The sequence below is a fragment of the Carassius carassius genome, chromosome 10 (genome assembly GCF_963082965.1).
Source record: "Carassius carassius chromosome 10, fCarCar2.1, whole genome shotgun sequence".
Lineage (NCBI taxonomy): Eukaryota > Metazoa > Chordata > Actinopteri > Cypriniformes > Cyprinidae > Carassius > Carassius carassius.
Window position 1 is genome coordinate 35,204,834 of NC_081764.1, and position 21,993 is coordinate 35,226,826.

The window sequence follows — 21,993 nt, forward strand, 5'->3', positions numbered from 1 at the left end:
CAGGCTGCAGCAAAGTCAGATTGTGCAGAAGAATCATCTGTTTCCTGTGGTCTTGTCCTGGTGCTCCTCTGAGACAAGGTCTTTACAGGGGATCTGTATCTGGGGCTCTAGTTGTCCTGGTCTCCGCTGTCTTTCAGGGATGTAGAGGTCCTTTCTAGGTGCTGATCCACCATCTGGTCTGGATACGTACTGGATCCGGGTGACTGCAGTGACCCTCTGATCTGGACACAGACTGGATCTGGTGGCCACGGTGACCTCGGAACAAGAGAGAAACAGACAAATATTAGCGTAGATGCCATTCTTCTAATGATGTAGCAAGTACATAGGTTGTTATGGGAAGTGTTTCCGGTTCCGGTTTACCTAATTAATGCAGCCTAAAAATCCTTTAACGGATTTGGATAATAAAAGCATATTAGTATGTTATGTGTATGCCAGGTTAAAGAGATGGGTCTTTAATCTAGATTTAAACTGCAAGAGTGTGTCTGCCTCCCGAACAATGTTAGGTAGGTTATTCCAGAGTTTGGGCGCCAAATAGGAAAAGGATCTGCCGCCCGCAGTTGATTTTGATATTCTAGGTATTATCAAATTGCCTGAGTTTTGAGAACGTAGCGGACGTAGAGGATTATAATGTAAAAGGAGCTCATTCAAATACTGAGGTGCTAAACCATTCAGGGCTTTATAAGTAATAAGCAATATTTTAAAATCTATGCGATGCTTGATAGGGAGCCAGTGCAGTGTTGACAGGACCGGGCTAATATGGTCATACTTCCTGGTTCTAGTAAGAACTCTTGCTGCTGCATTTTGGACTAGCTGTAGTTTGTTTACTAAGCGTGCAGAACAACCACCCAATAAAGCATTACAATAATCTAACCTTGAGGTCATAAATGCATGGATTAACATTTCTGCATTTGACATTGAGAGCATAGGCCGTAATTTAGATATATTTTTGAGATGGAAAAATGCAGTTTTACAAATGCTAGAAACGTGGCTTTCTAAGGAAAGATTGCGATCAAGTAGCACACCTAGGTTCCTAACTGATGACGAAGAATTGACAGAGCAACCATCAAGTCTTAGACAGTGTTCTAGGTTATTACAAGCAGAGTTTTTAGGTCCTATAATTAACACCTCTGTTTTTTCAGAATTTAGCAGTAAGAAATTACTCGTCATCCAGTTTTTTATATCGACTATGCAATCCATTAGTTTTTCAAATTGGTGTGTTTCACCGGGCTGTGAAGAAATATAGAGCTGAGTATCATCAGCATAACAGTGAAAGCTAACACCATGTTTCCTGATGATATCTCCCAAGGGTAACATATAAAGCGTGAAGAGTAGCGGCCCTAGTACTGAGCCTTGAGGTACTCCATACTGCACTTGTGATCGATAGGATACATCTTCATTCACTGCTACGAACTGATGGCGGTCATATAAGTACGATTTAAACCATGCTAATGCACTTCCACTGATGCCAACAAAGTATTCAAGTCTATGCAAAAGAATGTTGTGGTAAATTGTGTCAAACGCAGCACTAAGATCCAATAAAACTAATAGAGAGATACACCCACGATCAGATGATAAGAGCAGATCATTTGTAACTCTAAGGAGAGCAGTCTCAGTACTATGATACGGTCTAAATCCTGACTGGAAATCCTCACATATACCATTTTTCTCTAAGAAGGAATATAATTGTGTGGATACCACCTTTTCTAGTATCTTGGACAGAAAAGGGAGATTCGAGATTGGTCTATAATTAACTAGTTCTTTGGGGTCAAGTTGTGGTTTTTTGATTAGAGGCTTAATAACAGCCAGTTTGAAGGTTTTGGGGACATATCCTAATGACAATGAGGAATTAATAATAGTCAGAAGAGGATCTATGACTTCTGGAAGCACCTCTTTCAGGAGCTTAGATGGTATAGGGTCTAACATACATGTTGTTGGTTTAGATGATTTAACAAGTTTATACAATTCATCCTCTCCTATGGTAGAGAATGAGTGGAACTGTTCCTCAGGGGGTCTATAGTGCACTGTCTGATGTGATACTGTAGCTGACGGCTGAATGGTTGCAATTTTATCTCTAATAGTATCGATTTTAGAAGTAAAGTAGTTCATAAACTCATTACTGCTGTGGTGTTGGGAAATGTCAACACTTGTTGAGGCTTTATTTTTCGTTAATTTAGCCACTGTATTGAATAAATACCTGGGGTTATGTTTGTTTTCTTCTAAAAGAGAAGAAAAGTAATCGGATCTAGCAGTTTTTAATGCTTTTCTGTAGGATATGTTACTTTCCCGCCAAGCAATACGAAATACCTCTAGTTTTGTTTTCCTCCAGCTGCGCTCCATTTTTCGGGCTGCTCTCTTTAGGGTGCGAGTATGCTCATTATACCATGGTGTCAAACTGTTTTCCTTAACCTTCCTTAAGCGTAAAGGACCAACTTTATTTAAAGTGCTAGAAAAGAGAGAGTCCATAGTTTCTGTTACATCATCAAGTTGTTCTGAGGTTTTGGATATGCTAAGGAATTTGGGTACATCAGGAAGATAACTTAAAAAGCAGTCTTTTGTGTTAGAAGTGATGGTTCTTCCATACTTGTAACAAGAAGTAGAATTTACAATTTTGGCTATATGAATTTTGCAAAGAACTAAATAATGATCTGAGATATCATCACTTGGCTGAATAATTTCAACACCATCAACATCAATTCCATGTGACAGTATTAAATCTAGAGTATGATTTCGACAATGAGTAGGTCCTGAAACGTGTTGTCTAACACCAATAGAGTTCAGAATGTCTATAAATGCTGATCCCAATGCATCGTTTTCATTATCAACATGGATATTAAAATCACCAACTATTAAAACTTTATCTGCAGCCAGAACTAACTCGGATGTAAAATCACCAAACTCTTTAATAAAGTCTGTATGGTGCCCTGGTGGCCTGTATACAGTAGCCAGTACAAACATAACAGGGGATTTATCATTAACATTTGTTTCTCTGGATAATGTTATATGAAGCACCATTACTTCAAACGAGTTATACTTGAAGCCTGCCCTCTGAGAAATCCTGAAAACGTTGTTATAAATTGAAGCACCTTTGCCTTTTAGACGTGGCTCATGTTTATAACAGTAATCTTGGGGGGTGGACTCATTTAAAATAATGTAATCATCAGGTTTTAGCCAGGTTTCTGTCAAACAGAGTACATCTATATTATGATCAGTGATCATATTATTTACAAAAAGTGTTTTCGTAGAAAGGGATCTGATATTCAATAAGCCAAGCTTTATCATTTGTTTATCCATATTGCTTCTGTTTTTTATTTGTTGAACCTCAATTAAATTGTTAATCTTAACTTGGTTTGGACATTTTTTGTTTTTTCTAGTTCGGGGAACAGACACAGTCTCTATAGTGTGATATCTAGGTGAAAGAGTCTCTATGTGCTGAGAATTAACTGACCTCTGTGACGGGAGGCAGCTAGCAGACGGTCGGTTTAGCCAGTCTGTCTGCTTCCTGACCTGGGCCCCAGTTAGTCAAGTATAAACACTAAGACTATTTGCCATATTTCTAGAGAGAAGAGTGGCGCCACCCCAGGAGGGATGAAGACCATCTCTTTTAAACAGGTCAGGTCTGCCCCAAAAGCTCGTCCAATTGTCTATGAAACCTATGTTATTCTGTGGGCACCACTTAGACATCCAGCCATTGAGTGATGACAATCTGCTATGCATCTCATCACCACGGTAAGCAGGGAGGGGACCAGAGCATATTACAGTGTCTGACATCGAGTGTGTTGTGTTGTGACTGTAAAGTGAAAAGCTTCATGAAGATTCTTCTAAATCTCCAGTGTGGAAACAACATCATAGGGTTTGAAACAACACGAGTGTAAATATTGAGAGTATATTAACTCTCAGACAGCAGGTCAATCCACTTGATCGACTCCACAACAACAGATAAATGACCCGGGAACACCCAGCCGATCCATCTCCTGTTCTCTCTCGGCCCGCCAGCACAGGGTTTTAATTACCCAGAGTCCCGTGCGGCTGTAGTCTCGCTCGGGTCAGTGCGGCCCACCCTCCTCATTAATTACTGCTGACCTCGTCACGCTGACCACAGACGCACTTCACAAACACGCCACTTGTGTCATTAGTCAGGGAGTAACATATGAAATATTAAACATCCTCCAAACATTTCATTTGTTCTCAATTATTCATGTCTTTGAAGGTTCAGAGGAGTCGTTAATATGGAAATCAGCTCACATGCTAACGAGCTCTTGCTATCTTATTTGGAACACATCACTGGAGCATATTAACAGATCACTGCACACTTCTCTCTCTCTCTGTCTTTCTTTCTTTCTTTCTTTGTCTACAAACCTGACAGAACTATTCAGAGGTTAACGTTAAGATTAAGTACTAACTTGTGCAGCCTGGAAGACACAAGAATATAAGGAGTTCATGTTTTTCTCTGGACTAACACGCAGTACAATACCATTCAAAAATATATCAAGAATATTTCATTTTTTTAATTTATGAATACTCTTATTCATCAAGGATGCATTAAATTGATCAAAAGTGACAGTAAAGACATTTATAATGATTAAAAACAAGGCTAGCAGTGTCTCTGTGTGCCCTGCTGGTTAATGTGGCAGTCTTGAGTGTTGCTGTACTGTATGTGTTGAGTATCTTTGAGGTTTCTTCTCAATTACTCCATTCTGAGAGTCCAGAAGCTCTCTGGATCACAGCCAGACCAGCCCAGACCCAAACCACAGTCACATTTACTAACATACACGAAATCAGCTTGAACACATTTAAACGCTGTATTTGTCTGAGAGCAGATATCCTGAACCCAGACGGAGGAGGCTGCTCGTTACTCTAAAGAAGGTTAATCCATTTAACTCCTGCATATTGATATGCCAATTAGATCTAATTGAGGAGGAGGCATCAGTCAAGGTAATAGTGCAGAGAGAGTGTGGGGAACATGTGTAAGATCGTCTCTCCTAATTGGGCCAGAGCGACTCGGGCGAACGCAGTGAGCTGTGCCACTCCAGACCAGACACATCCGTCAACAGCACATCCCATAATGCACCTCACCTCCCCATGCTGGGCCTCGCCTGAGCGTGTCCAAAAATGATAAAAGTGAATGGGGAGAGGACGGGACAGGGCGCGAGTGAATATTTATTCTGCAGTATTCTGTCTGGAAGAGACAGGATCAGGATGATTTGTAGAGTCATTACAGTCTCTTCTGAACCCCTTTTGCTGTCGTTTTGTTTTAGTATCATTAAGATACTTAGATATATATAAGATATATATATATGTGTGTGTGTGTTTTTATTAATAATTTATTTTCATAAATAATTATTAACAATTATATACATATTTCTATTCATTATTTGAATTTTTATTTTATATTTTAATTTTTCGTGTTACCTTTTGTTGTTTTTGTCATTTTTATTTTTTTTTTTTATTTATTGTTTTAAATATATAACTATATCTATATAGTATTTATTCATTTTTATTTCTGTTTAGTACATCAAGTTAAACTAATTGAACATGAGTATTTTAGAATCAATGAGATACTATTATAGTTTTTTTATCAATACCTTGAATTATTATTTAGGTTTTTTTTTTCATTTTCATGTAATTTAGTTTAAGTAATTTTGTTGTGTTTACAATTTTTTTATATTTTTGACATTAATATGTTATGTAATTTTTGTCTGTTTTATTTATTTTAGTGCATCAAGCAAAGCTAAATAATGATGAAATAATCTTAGAAATATTTGTAATATGTTATTTTATTTTGTTTAAAATGTATTTTAATTACTTATGTAAAAATGTTTTGTTGTTTTTTGTTTGTTTGTTTTTTTCATAAATGTCTAGATAATAAATATTTTGGCAGTACAGTATTTGTCCCTGGCAACTGTACAATATTGCATTATATCATCATGTCATGAAGTCCAAGGTAATTAATTGCAAGACTAGTTATGATGCAACAATTATGTGACAGAATTACAAAATGTAATATCATGCATTACAAACGTTCTTCTATTGTGTTCCAGTTCATTTTGGAAAGTTTCAAAGAATCAATGTGAAGTCAGTCTTATGCTGAAGTCCAATTATGACTAAACGCAGGCAAATGTCATCATCCAGAGAGACAAACACGGTTTAAGCAAATAAAATGCATCAGTGAGTCAAAGTTCCTGCATTCCAAGACAATAAAACCTGTTCAGAGACAGTTGTGTGTAAACCACGGTAAATGATCCTCTAAATGATAATCGTACACATGCTTAACAAATACTAGCATTGCATAACCGAAACCATCCTCAATGTGTGGAAGACAGTCTGTTGATCTACTGAGGAGAATAACTTTTCCACAGAGCTTGAATTAATGTTCATCAGGATGCATTCAGAATGTGAAAAAAAAATCATTTTCGAGACTTTAATGAAGTTTCTGAACACAGGAAAAACGACCCTCAACAAACAGGACACATTTTCCCACGAGGGGCTCATTTTATGGTTTACTAATGAATAACTCACTCCAGTGCAAAGTACGAACGATTGTTTCACCGCTCTCATGTGAAAAACACTTTGCTTAAAGTTTTTTCATAGCTTTACTGCACTGAACATATTCCTGCTGCTTTTGAACCAGATATCGGTCGACTGTCATCATCTAATGATCATTTAAAGTCATTTTTAAAAATAATAATTGAACATGTAAGCAAATCTCAAAATTAATATGCATTTTTCATGCTTCATAACTCGAATTTAATTTTATATTTTAGCATTTTTTTATTTATTTCAACAAAACAGTAAAGAATGTAACCGCTTGTTATTGGTTTTGGAACATAACATAAAAGTAATTAATGGCTTATCTGCATAATTTTAATAATAATTGAATTAGTTTTTATTTTTATATTTTCAATTTAAATTTTTAAGTTTTAATAATTGTGTTTTTGTCTTTTGGGGGGGGATATTTGTTAATTTTTATTTCAGTTTTAGTTACTTTAGTACATCAGGTTTAACTAAATGAAAACATGTATTTTAGGATCTTTGAGATACTATTATAGTCTTTTTTAATTAATATATTACATTTTAATTTCAGTACAAACCGAACCATTTGTAGAGAATTATTTATTTGATGAATAAACAGTAATTTCAGCATGCATGTTAAATCTGTTTTTTTTTTTAAAGCTGTTCTACACAACTCTTATTCAGATTATTGGCACAAAATCATTTGAAATCCCTCAGATCATTAGCTATTGTGAAGAAAAACATTTATTGGCTGTTTTCCAATCAATTGCATATAAAACTGGGTTCATCAGTAATGGACACTGATGCTCTCGTCATGTTAACGAGCAGCTTCACAGAGCAACAGCAGCCAATAAAAATACTTCACGTTGCACCCATAGAATGTGTCTATCTGGCTCTGCTGGCGCTCAGCGCTGATCCCAGAGCAGTAATGAAGCGGTGAACATCGGTGAAGGAGTTGTAGAGCGGCACTGGAGCGACCCGCAGCACATTGGGCTCTCGCATGTCACACTGAAACACACACAGACACACAACACACACTTACACACACACACAGAGAGACTCGACAGGTCAATGGAATCCCGTCTCTAAAAAACTGTGGGCGGATCTCATGATAACGGTGTGAGTTCATGGCACAGTTCACCCCAAAAATCATTATTCTGTCATCTTTGAAACAGATTAAGATGTTTTTAAGAGTTTTCTGTCCTCCACTGAAAGTCCCACACAACCAAAACTCTCAAGATCCAAAACATAATAAAAGCATCATAAAACAAATCCATATTAACAGCTCCAGTCCTTGTTTCTGATTGGCTGAGCTGCTTGAAGCTGTTGTAAATTATTCTACAAAACCACTTTGTTGCAACCACAACTGATTTTGAGGAACTACATTGTTTGGTGTAAGAATACTGTTTTTATTAATATCATTACAATTTATTTGCTCAGTTTTATTTTGAGAAACCTTACTAAGGTAGAACTGAAAAGCCTTGTGAAGGCATGGTTTACAATGAACTCCGATTCGCGTTAAATAACCACGCCCCTTAGTTGTTATAAATTCACTGTAAACCATGGCTTCTTGGGGCTTTTTGCTTTAATAAGTAGTGATCAACACACATGTACATGGATATAGTAAATGAACATATGCATGATGCGTGAGCCAGCCAGTATGTCGTACGATGGTTGTTGGTATGTTGAATGTGCGCGAGAACCAATGAGCTTTCATGGTTTCATATGGTTTCGATCTTTGTTTGTATGTATGGGATTGAAAGTTTAAATAAAATGTCCATCATAAGAAGCGATCATATCTCTTCACAAGACTTGGATTAAACCGCTTAATTCCGACTGATTTGTTTTATGAGGCCTTTATGACCTTTTTGGATCTTCTAAGGTTTGGTTACCTGGATCTTCAATGGAGGGAGAGAAGACTCTCAGGATTTATTAACAGTTTCTTAATGTGTGTTTTAAGAAGAATGAAAGTCATAGTGGTTAGGAATGACATGAGGGAGAGTAAATGATTACAGAATGTTTTAGAAAAATAAAACAGTACGTACAGCGACTCCTCTCTTCTCCAGCTCCTGAAACACAGTTCTGATTGGACAAGAGAAGCACAGAGACAGCTGACAGCCTCTCTGCTGGGGGTCAGAGGGCGTGATGATGTGAACCAAGGGTTGGTTGGGGGCTGACGGGTCTTTGGTGTAGTAATGTCTTATCAGATACTCCAGATACCCCGTCAGCAGCACAGACTTCCTCCTCAGATCCTTCATACTCGTGCGGTTAAAAATCTGGACACCAGAAAATCAGTGTGTCAGATATACAGTACGAGACAGAATGGAGAATGAGAGAATATATTCAACTACATCCATTATGATGACTTCAATGTTTAGAATTCTGTATATAATCAATGATGTCAATTACTTTCCTAATGGGATAATGTCAGTTCATTATTTTTTTGTTGATAATTAGTAATTTTATAATAGCACAAATATAACACGTACAGAAATGTTCACAAAAAAAATAAAAAATAAAACTTATCTTTTTTTTTTTTTTTGTTGAACAAAGGTTGTCTGTATGTTGTACGATGATTGTCAGTATGTTGTATAATTTTTGTCGATATGTTGTACGATGGTTGTCATTATGTTGTATGATGGTTGTCAGTATGTTGAACGATAGTTGTCAGTATGTTGTACGATGGTTGTCGATATGTTGTACGATGGTTGTCAGTATGTTGTACGATGGTTGTCGATATGTTGTACGATGGTTGTCGATATGTTAAACAAAGGTTGTCAGTATGTTGTATGATGGTTGTCAGTATGTTGTACGATGGTTGTCAGTGTGATGTACGATGATTGTCAGTATGTTGTATGATGGTTGTTGATATGTTGTATGATGGTTGTCGATATGTTAAACAAAGGTTGTCAATATGTTGTATGATGGTCGTCAGTATGTTGTACGATGGTTGACGGTATGTTGTATGGTAGTTGTCAGTATGTTGTACGATGGCTGTCGGTATATTGTATGATGGTTGTCAGTATGTTGTACGATAGTTGTCGGTATGCTGTACGATGATTGTCGGTATGCTGTACTATGGGTGTCAGTATGTTCTACGATGGTTGTCGATGTGTTGTACAATGGTTTTCAGTATATTTTATAGTGGTTGTGGGTATGTTGTACAATGGTTTTCAGTATGTTGTACGATGGTTGTCATGTTGTCAGTATGTTGTACAAAGGTTGTCAGTATATTTGTTGTAAGATGATTGTCAGTATGTTGTAAGATGGTTGTCGTTATGTTGTACGATGATTGTCGGTAAGCTTTACTATGGGTGTCGGTATGTTCTACGATGGTTGTCGATGTGTTGTACAATGGTTGTGGGTATGTTGTAAAATGGTTTTCAGTATATTGTGAAATGGTTGTGGGTATGTTGTACAGTGGTTGTGGGTATGTTGTACAATGGTTTTCAGTAAGTTGTACGATGGTTGTCGTTATGTTGTACGGTGGTTGTCGGTATGTTGTATGATGGTTGTCGTTATGTTGTACGATGGTTGTCGGTATGTTGTACTATGCTTATTGGCATGTTGTGAGTATGTTGTAGGTGGTTGTCAGTATGCTGTGCAATGGTTGTTGGTGTGTTGTATGATGGTTGTCGGTATGTTGTACGATGGTTGTTGGCATGTTGTACAATGATTGTCAGTATGTTGTACGATGTTGTTGGTATGCTGTACAATGGTTGTTGGTATGTTGTTGGATGGCTTGTATGATAGCTTTCGGTATATTTTAAGATGGTTGACAGTATGTTGTATGATTGTTGTAAGCAATGGTTGTCAGTAAGTTGTAAAATGTTGTATGATGGCTGAAATTTTTATAATGGTTTTCTGTATGTTTTATGGTGAGTGTGCTGTGTGATGACTGACCTCTAGACTGGCCTGTAGTGGACACACCAGTAGAACAGGCTGATTCGACAGACGGAATCCATTAACACCAGGCTGAAGCTCCATTTCTGCATAAATATTCTTCCATCAACATTCAAGTATTTTTTTATTATTATTATTAATATTGCAGATATACTGGGACTGAATTTTGAGAAAAAAATCCTTATCTAAAAGCATCTACAACATCTAAAGCAGCTTTGCAGAGTGTAATGCAACTACATGTGTGTCCACAGGATGTCAGCAGAGAGCAGGCCATGGGTTCCTTCAAAACTTACAGTGATCATCATAATGTTTGTGTCAGTGACTGATATTCCAGCAGGATTCTCATACCGTTGTTCATGAGGAACCTGGTCTTCAGGTTGTGTCCCCACCAGCCCGTCAGACTGACACAAACACACAGACACACACACACTGTATGAGCATCTCATGTGTGTTATAGAGCATGTGTGAGTGTATGATACTCACGTGGGTTTGATGCTGTGAGCATGCTTCTCGTGTATATAAGCTCCAGCCAGACCACCGGCCCCTGAGTTCACATACTGAATAAAACACAGACTAAACATTACTAACACCGATGCACCACATATCTAACACTATTATAAAACAGGAATAAATAAAAATGAATTAATGAACAAACACTACACATGCACTGTTATACCTTATAAGAGCACCAGCATGCAAAATCCACATTCCAGTCATGAAGTTGCAGTTCTGCGTTTCCTACGGCATGTGCACAATCAAACCCTACCAAACACCCCTGAACACACACACACACACACACACACACACATACACATTCTGTGTAAAATGTTTGAAGATCATTGATTGTTGTTTTCCTGTTTATTACTGCGAAGCTGCTTTGAAACAATCTGTTCTTTGTAATAATAAATCTGATTACTACAAAAATATAGGTGACTTTCCTTCACATTCTGAAACTGGGATTAAGGCGTACGTGTGTATGTGAGCCAAACACAACATGAGATTTATAGTAAAAGTATTTTTTCCATTTATTTTCCCTCCATCCATGTATAAAATATTTTACAATTTCAGTTTGAATATTGTAACTTACATTGCAAACTTTGCTTAAAAATTGTGTAAAGATTGTGTAGTTTAGTAATAATTTCATTGATTAAATGAACTACTTATCCCTAGAAGCACAGTTAAGGATGTTGTCAATTCACAAATGTGATTTACAATATTTGACTCTCTTTTTTTATATATTCAGACAAACAGGTTAAACTTCTTATGCATCTATAAATCAATTACATCAAAAGAGCAAAGGGTTGAAAAGAAGCAAAGCATTTCTGGCAAATTTCTTGAAACTTTCCAAAAATGTCCATAATTTTCAGGAAGTTTGCAAAAAATCCTGGAATCTTTCCACAAATTTAGCAGAAATTGTGAGCCTCTATGCAACCTTTACCCCAGTATGAGTGAACGGTCCCCATTGAGCCTGTTGCGGTTCACTTTTCCATGATGACAGTAACTTTACTGATTGGTGAATCTCTTTTAGGTTTGATTATTTTTTTTTAAATTGAAAGTTAAAATCATACTCATATGTGTCTCGACAGAAGAAAATATAATCACTTAATCTCTGATGTCATGATAGTATAAAAGTGACATTCTGATTTTGTTAGTGTTCTGATGACATTTCACTGCGGTCCATGACAGATTCACCTTGGCGTGTCCTGCTCTGGCAATGGTCTCCATGTTAAAGAGCTGACCGGTGTAATACTGAACACCGCTGAGCATGACCAGAGTGATAGCGTCACCCTCCTGCTCGATGACCGACACGATATCTTCTGTCCTGATGGTGTCTTCACCCTGAAACGGCCAATCCACATGCTCACAGAGCACTTCCTGCCATACTGCCCACACTGAGAGGAAGTGATGTCATTACCTGTCTTGGTTTAATGATCAGCATGCTGTCGGTTACGTCCAATCCTCTCAGCCGGATCTGAGATTCAATGGCGTACTGCACATTCACACACAGACATGACTTATCCAGTAATGTTCACATCAAAATAATGTTAGGATTAATTTAGGCACACATACATGGTCTGATGGAAAGGCCTTGTCTTCTAGAAGAATCTTATAGCGTTTTGGAGTCGGTTTGTAGAAGGAAAGCTGAGAGGGGCATACACTATTTAAAAATCAATATGCAGAAAAAATATTTGCAAATGTTTTTGAGATAGTTTTTTTACCATCAGAAGATGCAGATTGACTGTCAGTCCATTCATCAGAGCCACTTCCTCAGGTTTAGCACCTATTTACAGATTCACACACACATATGCAGATACACACGTCCATTAATGCAGTTTGGCTAAATCAGGAGCTCCAGGGACTAAATGTGGGGGTAAAATCCTCTCTTAACCCTGTTTACCCTGTTAACTTTACACACTCTATCTACAGACATACATATGGCTTCTCTCTGTGTTTACATCCCATAGAAACATAAATATGGAAAGCATATGTTCCCCATGAACCTCATTTATTCATTCCCATTCTTATACTAGATGTGACTGTGACTGGTCCAACTGAGCTCAATAACAAACTCTTAGTTAAGAAGCTCTTGATTACCAACGATCTTTGCCATCAGCTCCTCCAGGGTCTCCTCAGCCCAGGCCCAAGGTCGCGACCCCTTCTGGTGGCCATGGACACCACTAGAAACAACATGTGATTACGGTCACTGCAGTATTATGCAATTTCCTTTTTAAAAGCATTTATTTTATTTTATCTAATTAATTTTAACAGTGCTTGTCACTAGAAGAAAAAAATGTAATAATTTTAATGGAAACAGAAAAACATGTTTCAGTAAACAACCTGTTTACCAGTTACCTTAAAGTGAATTTTGTTGTTGTTGTTATTTTTTAAAATTAAATTAAATTAAATTAAATTAAATTAAATTAAATTAAATTAAATTAAATTAAATTAAATTAAATTAAATTAAATTAAATTAAATTAAATTAAATTAAATTATTTTAACCAGTTAAAATATAGAAATATAAAGAAATATATATATACATATATATGAATAAATACAGAGAACCAGCTTCTACTTATCAAAATGTATAGAAAAATGCAGATGCCAAAATGCCATCCTAAAGCCTAAAATATAAATAGAAAATTAAATAAATAATAAATAAATTAAAATGTATTTATAATTTAGAATAGAAATATATTTTAACAAAACAAGCAAGGAAAATATTATTCTAATAAATGTAGAAAAACGCATTGACCTAAATGCCATCTAAAGCCTGAAATATAAATATAAAATTAAATAATGTAAATGTAATTTAAATTAAATTACTTTATGATTTAGGGGAAATATTCATATTATATTTTTCTGAAACTGATTGAGCATTTATCAGCTGATAAATCAAGTCAAGTCAAGTCACCTTTATTTATAATGCGCTTTAAACAAAATACATTGCGTCTGAACAACTGAACAACATTAATTAAGAAAACAGTGTCAATAATGCTAAATGACACTTAAAGGCAGTTCATCACTGTAAATGAAGTGAAATCAAGACATGACTCACATTGTGGCCCATTTCTCCAGCTCCTCTTCAATGTATTTTTTGGTGTTTTTCGGCTGGAGACCCAGTGAATTCCCAGCTAAATAAATACAATCTTCAGAACCATCCACAAGTGACAAATCCGCTAAAAACAGATGAGAAATCGCCAGAAATCAGATGATATATGAACTTGAGCAAACACTCCATCACGCTGATATAATCAGAGTCATATCTCATGCTGTAATATACAGTAGGTCGGTCACTCACACAGTGGCAGGTCTGATATTTTGGGTATGAGGAACTCCTGGCGCAGCAACCTCAGCTCATCGTGTTGGTCCAGATGTTCGGCCACCCTGAGGGACGTGGGACTGCAGTTCAGCTCCTGCGAGACCCTCGTGATCATCTGCTGCACGCTCTCCATCATCAGCACTGCATTCAGAGCAATCGCGCTTCACAAATCTCTTTAAAAATACGTCCAGAAGTCAAAGCCACAGCTGCAGAGACTCACTTTTAGCGCTGCACTTTGAACCCGTGGGCAAACACATCAGACCTGAGCTAATGATTTCTAGAGATCTGCATCATTTCCTGATTTCCACTCGTCCTGCTGTCTCCCAGGACGCTTCAGAAGACACACACACACACACACAGATCCTGTTCATGAGTTCTTCCTCTGCACATGGACTCACTTCTGCTTTCAGTGTGAAACTAAACACGTGTAACTCAGACTCAGTCCATTGACTGACTGCTCTTTGTTGTTCTGTATGATGCTTGGTTAGAAAACCAAGGTTTTAAGTTAACCATCATAGCAGATGAATGCCTTTTGTTTTGGGCCTATAATATGTCAGATTAACATCTGCTACAAATGTTAAATTAAACATGTAATTGAGTGTTCAGTTATTTTACAGTTATGCTGCCTACACGTCAGATTGGATATACTTCACAAGGTGAATGCAGTCAACTATAATGAATAAAAACATATGCAAATAGTGAATTATGATTGAAGCATGTTGTAACTGTAAATGTTGATGATATAGCAGAGTTTGTAGCCTTTGCACTTTGCACACAACTCATTTACCTGAGATCCACCTATTCTCTGTGGAAGATGAAAAACAGCAAAAGTACCAGTAAACGTTACAGATGTAAAGGTTTCTGTATTTGAATTTCAACAATTTTATTTTCCCTTTCAATGATTCTCTACCTCTGTATTTTTATCTCATTTCCCAGTAAAAAAAAAAAAGTCTTGCACAAATTGCACAAACCAAGTGGTTGTGTCTTAAAGGCGCAGTACATGAAAATTAAAATTGTGATTGTAAGTAAACTTACCTGTCTGTGAGACATGCAGAGGAGTCTTCAGGTGAAGGTTATGAATCTATCACACTGTTACAGATCATATCCAGAGCGCTGAGGTTCTCTGTGTGAAAAATGACTGACCAACAGAAAACACATTCGCTGGTCATCTTCTATATTGTGAAGATGAGGAAATGTTTCCACCGGTTAATGAACGTGTGACAGCACCAGTAATATGGGTTTGCTGGAGGTTCCTCTTTTCCTTGCTCTCATTGCTTTCAAAAAGCCTAATTTAGAAAGGCATGTGCGCATTTTACTTTCACTTTCAAATTAGCGGCAATTTTGCGTCAATTGCTTGAATGGACAACAACAAACTAATTTATATTAAGCGTAGAACTTTTATTAACAAAACAAATACAAATGCACCATACTATAGCCCAGTTTAAAACAAGTAAATAACACAAAGTTTTGTAACACGTGTCAGTTGTAACACTTCCAGTTTTTCAAATAAGAAACAAGTAACAAATCTCCTAATTGACTTCTTCACAGATTCTCAGTTTAGTCTTTATTCCTCGTGTGAGGAAGTAGAGACCTGTGGCAAACACAGCAGCTCTTAGAGGAGAAAAACTCATTTTGAAACTAACCTTTTATACTTCATTTATTTTTGTGATGGCAGTCCTTGCTTTGTAGTTGAACTCATCAAAGTTAAATTGTGTTTATTGTGTGCCTGTGTACTTCTTTTTGTGCAAGTTGTTTGTGCTATTGATGTTTTGGCTGTTAGATATAAAGTGTAAAGACTCTGGGTTAGTTGTAACAGCAAGACAACGAGCCAAGTTGTAACAACTAACCCAGATGCCTAGGTCTTGGAAAGGAAAGACAAACCAGTGGGTGTCTCTCAGTGTTCAAGTGCTCAAGTTCAGTTTTATTACGGCTAGTTCCCTTTCGAGGGAACTTCGAACTGCGTCCTCTAGGGGTCGCTTTGGGGAACACCTCGTCGTGACCCTTGTCTGAAGCATATATTGAAAAAACACCAACTTGTTGGCCGGCGACAGCCTCCGACGTGACTACCGGCGCGACTATAAATCAGCACCGGGAGAGCACGTCATTATCTTCTTCATCTTCACTGACTGTTTTGTTTGAAGCGTGCATCTGAAAGAACCGGTAAGGGCGATCTTTCTCTGTTTATCATAGCGACAACTAGCAAGCATTTAGACGATGTGTGCATCCGTGTCGGCGTTAATTGACACCCGATGACACACTCGATCTTTGCGACATTTGTTTGGGTGAAGAGCACGCAGGTGATGTCTTTGAGGAGGCAATTTGCATGCATTGTGAGCGTTTTTTCAATGGAAGAAGCTCCGCTCTCGTTCGTCTCTCTTCTGAAAGAAAAGGGGAAAAGAAGGCAGCCATCTGCTTCCCGCGGTTCAGGATCTGTCTACGCTGAGGCGTGGAAGAAAATGAGCTCATGAGAATACAGTTAGATCTGTCTGAATGGTTTAAAGAGGGACTTTCCCTTTCACGCTCGTAAAAAAAAGGGCGGCGGACGAGAGAGAGCCTCGGGAGGATGATGTTATATCTTTAACACTTTCTGATACTGAGGTTAGTGCTCTGCTGGGTTTTTGCCCAGGAAAGCCTTTTTCAAAATCCCAAATATTTCCACACAGGTGCTTCTGCAGTTTGTTTTGGAAGTAATTATTAATCTTTAATTGTAGCGTCTGGTCCAGTAGCGTAGCCAGGAATCACAAAGTAGGTGGGCCCAGAGAAAATCAGGTGGGCACAGCCTAAAATGCATCTGTTATCAAAATAGGCCAACACAACTACAGTACACCTGCTTCTTGAATACACCACAGTTTAATGAGAGCACAAGCATGTATCATGTCATCATAAGCAGTGTTAAGAACATAACGATAAGCATTTCCACTGCGCGCATCTGACAGATGCAAAAAACACCATCATTAAATCGGCAGGACAGTAGTGGACAGTGTGTAAAAAGAATGCTTGGTCTGGCTCAGCGGCCACATAAACCACGTTATATAACAACATTAACTAGGCAACTAGTGTACATGGTAAACGTAGATTGGCTTACTTTTGATGCGCTTATAACAGGAGACGACGGGGCTTTGAGTTGAACACTGCAATGACTTCGTTATAGTCCAAGGATTCAGTCAATTCTCTCTCAAATGAGAGAAGGGACAAAGAGTTCAGTCTATGTGTCAACATTGTTGCTCTGATACTAGTTTTTATCCGATTTACAGTGGAAAAGAAACTTTAATAAGTTGCTCTGTTTAATTTTTCATACTTAGCTAAACTTCAGTGTCCCTCTGTGAAATGTGCACCATTTCGCAGTCAGATTGCGAACAGCCCATCCCCCCTTCACAACGACGAGCACATTTCACAGAGGGACACTGAAGTTTAGCTAAGTATGTTCAACTAAAATGAAACAGAGCAACTTACTAATGTTCGTGTCAAAAATACATTATTGTTGAATATTGTTAGGCTACATTGTGAGGCCAATGACTGGATGGGCCTGACTGACAGGTGGGTGGGCCCAGGCCCACCCAGGCCCACCCGTAGCTACGCGAGTGGTCTGGTCTCTAACTGAACTAAATTGTTTATTTTTATTAAAAAATCATAACGACGTGGTAAAACCATCGATACCGACCACCGCAGCAAGCCTATAATCCTCTATCAAACAGCTAACAGAAATCAAAACTACTGAAAACAGAAGAAACCTAACATTTGACTGCAAAAACCACTGAAACATCAATCAGCATCAAGATTTCAGGTTAGGGAAATTGTATATCAGATTTTAATAATGTAATTATTTGTGTCTTTACTGCTTCATTTTAAATGGGCCTGCAGTGTGACCAATGAAACTGGAAATTAATAAACACGTAATTAATCTGCAGTTACTAAGAGCTCAGTAATGACTCGAGATGGAGTGTAACTCGTCACCACAGCACATCAATGAACAGAAGCAGATTCCTGCTCTATTAGCTGAAACAAAACTTGTGTAGATTCCCCAAAAAAACATTCTGAACATCTGTTTGTAAGGAAAAAAGCTCTTTGAAGATGTGTGGACAGTGTGGTGTGATAATGTCATGTTTCTTTGGGCCACTGAGACGAAATCAATCAGTCTATTCATGACGGTATCTCAGAGATAACAGCCATATTGATTCGGTCGGTGAGTGTGATTGGCTCAGCCTCTGCTCTTCTCCTATTGGCTGGAGTTTCTGGATCCGCCTCCTGGTTTTATAATGAGGGGCGGCAGGTGAACGAGACACACAGCTGCAGCTCCACCAACTCAACAAGATGGTGAGTGACATCACTTCCTTTCACTGGCTCTGTTCTGTTCTGTTCTGTCCTCTTTGTGTTGTTCAGAGCGTTTGTGATCCACAATGACTCTGAGCTCTTCGTTGTGTTGAAAATCAAAAGCGTGAACTGATGAAATCACTGTTTTCTCTGGAGAATCTCACTGCAGTAACACTGCGATTCAAAAATGAATTAAATTATTATTCAGTTGAATTGTTATAGCATTAAGAAGTAACATGAAATAATCCAGAAAGAGTTTCATTTTAAAGACTTTATATGATTTGCTTATTATTCACCTGAAAAATAAACATGTAAACCATCCGATTTTAATTTCATGATTTCAAGGCATGGAGAATAGCCCAAAAATACATTAAATAAATTATTTTCTCCAAGCTGTACAGCTAAATCTACTCTTTAAAAAAAATGAGGGGGTTGTTTCAGTACAACTTTGGGTAAAATTACTACTAACCCAACTTTTGGGATAAAAATGTAATGTTAACCCAACGTTTGAGTTCGTTCATATTTGATGCAAAGTTGGGTTGAAACAACCCAGCATCTTTTTTCTTTTCTTTTTTCAGAGTGTACACATATATTAAAGCCATCTAAACCATAGAGTAACATCTGGAAATGTGACGCTGATATTTGGTTTTCTTCGAAGTCTCCAGCATTCGTCTCACTCTGTATCCATCAATCAGTCAGAATAATGCATGGTGTCAGGATCTGTATGTCGTCTCGTGGCACGTTTAAGGCGTTGGATCAAATATTTGCTCAATGGGTCTTCCTGTTCACCTCTTTATGACTTTATTATCAGAGGTTTATTATTAACGATGGGTTTGGCCGCTCAGATAACACATTCTGTCCAACAACTGTTCCTCTTATCGACAGAATTGCAGGTTAAACATCCCTGAAGAATAAAAGAGCATGTGAATCTCTCACAACTGTGTTCATGTCATTCTATATCAATAATATTGTGATATAAAACTGAGAAATGTGAAAGACAAAGCCACCTGAGAGCGATGTCTTGAACTATTCATGGTGTTTTCCTCTCTCATCTCTCTCAGGTGTTCACCGTAAAGGACATGAGCTTTAAGGCCGGGATGGAGATGAAGGTCTCTGGAAAGACTAAACCAGGCTGTGAGGCGTGCGTACATATGCTTTTCAACTTTATGCAATAATCATTTATGCAGTTAACAGTATTATAATGACAGTAACAGTGTTAAAATTGTAAAATTTAGTTTAGTGCAATTATATCAAGAAGAAGACTAAAAATAAATTGTCTTTTAATCCCCAACTGAGCAAGTTAAAGGCAACAGTGGCAAGAAACCACTTTTGGAACAGGCTAATATAATATTTTCTGCAAATAACGTGAGCACGCATGTCTTCAACCGTCCGTCTCTCTGTCCTCAGGTTCTCCATCAACATCGGTCACAACGCAGACACAATCGCTCTTCACTTCAACCCTCGCTTTAACAGCAACGTCATCGTGTGCAACTCCAACCATGGAGGCTGGGGCGACGAACATCAGGAACCTTGCTTCCCTTTTCAACAGGGCGAAGAGTTCAAGGTGAGCACCGGTGACCTCTGACCTTTGACCTCGCCCACACCGCGAACAACTCAAACCAGCAGCACGGTCACGCATTCATGAAAAAATCAAAAGCATTTAAAAAACACACGTTAATCTAGTAGAGTTTTCTTTATTTAAAGCACTTTTTCACAAGATGCTTTACTTTCATCTTTCTGAACTCCTGATGTTTATAAAGTCTAAATCTGGCATCCACACACTTTGCCGTTGTCATTTATGTTGCTTCAGTTCTTTATCTGTGTTCTTTCACCAGTTCTCCAGTGATTGCTGTATCTGGGTTAGTTCCCAGCTTTAGTCTTTTGACAGATTACAGTAACTCATGACACAGAGTCATAAAGCGTCACCCTTTGCACATATCAACCACTCAAGCAATAAACCGCCCACCGGTCAGGGGTTTGAGGATGACTTACATTGTGTGTGTAGTCATAAGTAGCACAGGTTTTTAGCAATAGCCCAAAATGCATCTTCTGGGCCAAAATTATAGATATTTTATTTGATGAAAAATATAGTTAGGATTTTAAGTAAATATCAATTTCCATTAAGATTTTTTTTTTAGTTCCTACCATAAATATATCAAAACTTAATTTGATTAGTAATATGCATTAAGAACTTCATGTGAACAACTTTAAAGATAATTTTCTCAATATTTAGATTTTTTTTGCACCATCAGATTCCAGATTTTCAAATAGCTGTATCTCAGACAAATATTGTCCTCCTAAAGATTATTTATCCAGCTTTCAGATGATGTTTGAACCTCTTTTCTAATCAATTCTAAAATAATTTCTCTTAATCATCTATTTCTCATATATTTTTGGTCAAAAAGACCAAAATGTGTGATATAAACTCTGAATTTAAGAAGTAGAGAGAAAAAAAACGTCGCAATCAGTTTTACATTTTTTACCCTGCATTAGAAACAAGCTTCCATATCTTATAGACAGACGTTTGTGGATTGAAATGCTAGATCAATAGCAGTAGTGCTGAAGATAAAGAGAGTGTTGTGTTTGTTTGTGGTTAGTTAGTGAATGATGATAAAAGACCAGACTTTATACAGACACTTGATCTGATAAAGTGACATTCAGACATTATGGACAGTGTAAATCTCACCGTGTCTCTCCTCCAACAGCTGAGCATCACCTTCAACAATGACACTTTCTACATCAAGCTCCCGGGGGGCACCATGATGAGCTTCCCAAACCGCTTGGGTGACGACGTCTTCAAACACGTGCACGTGACGGGAGACGTGAAGATCAGCAGCATTAAGATCAACTGAGCAAATGAGAAAATGGTTCCTTATGTGTCAGACCTCCGATGAAATCCACTGAATGTACCAAAGAAACCCAAAGTGTGTCAAATAAATCCACTGACAGAATGACTCGCTGTTTCTCTGAGTGTTCTTTGGGTTTGAGGCGCTTCTCTTTCAATTATGATGAAGGTGTTAATATAACGTCAGAAATTAAGAGCAGAGTTTGGGGATACTTCTTTTAAATTAAAAAAATTTTGTCTTTTAGGAAATTACAGATTCATAGTTAATTTAGAAGGTATTCATTTTGAAATCAATTGTTTTTATAATGAATTGTTAATAGTAACTGTCACCATAAAGACTGTCCCATCAGTGAAATATTCAAAACTTAGAGCTACAATTACAGACTATACAGAGCAGCATTTTCTGGACCAAAACCGGGCCTTAGATCCGATCGGATGGGTCACAAACAGCAGTTAAATACAATGATAAATGCAGATAATAAAATATTAACCATTAACCAGTGAACTCACTACATAATGTAATCCTAATGCACAGTATATATATATAGATAACTAATATAACACCTTATCAGCTTTTAAAGAGGAAGAGAAAACACTTCCCAA

The 21,993-nt window shown here is 37.5% G+C and overlaps 2 protein-coding genes across 2 annotated transcripts; one reads left to right on the top strand and one right to left on the bottom strand.

Annotated features, from left to right (window-relative positions):
• Nucleotides 1-7,231: 7,231 nt before the first annotated feature.
• kynu (kynureninase) lies at nt 7,232-14,459 on the bottom strand. Its single transcript, XM_059561029.1, has 13 exons — nt 14,214-14,459; nt 13,971-14,091; nt 13,009-13,091; nt 12,633-12,694; nt 12,484-12,555; nt 12,329-12,403; nt 12,106-12,252; nt 11,090-11,188; nt 10,897-10,970; nt 10,762-10,814; nt 10,414-10,499; nt 8,556-8,786; nt 7,232-7,518 (listed from the first exon to the last, which is right to left on the bottom strand). The coding sequence occupies exons 1-13, from the start codon at nt 14,368-14,370 to the stop codon at nt 7,396-7,398; spliced, it is 1,383 nt and encodes a 460-aa protein (XP_059417012.1). The 5' UTR covers nt 14,371-14,459; the 3' UTR covers nt 7,232-7,395.
• A 4,042-nt stretch (nt 14,460-18,501) lies between these two features.
• On the top strand, nt 18,502-21,499 carry LOC132151398 (galectin-2-like). Its single transcript, XM_059559506.1, has 4 exons — nt 18,502-18,548; nt 19,607-19,686; nt 19,953-20,109; nt 21,251-21,499. Exons 1-4 carry the CDS (start codon nt 18,546-18,548, stop codon nt 21,395-21,397), a joined length of 387 nt encoding a protein of 128 aa, XP_059415489.1. The 5' UTR covers nt 18,502-18,545; the 3' UTR covers nt 21,398-21,499.
• The last annotated feature ends 494 nt before the right edge of the window (nt 21,500-21,993 follow it).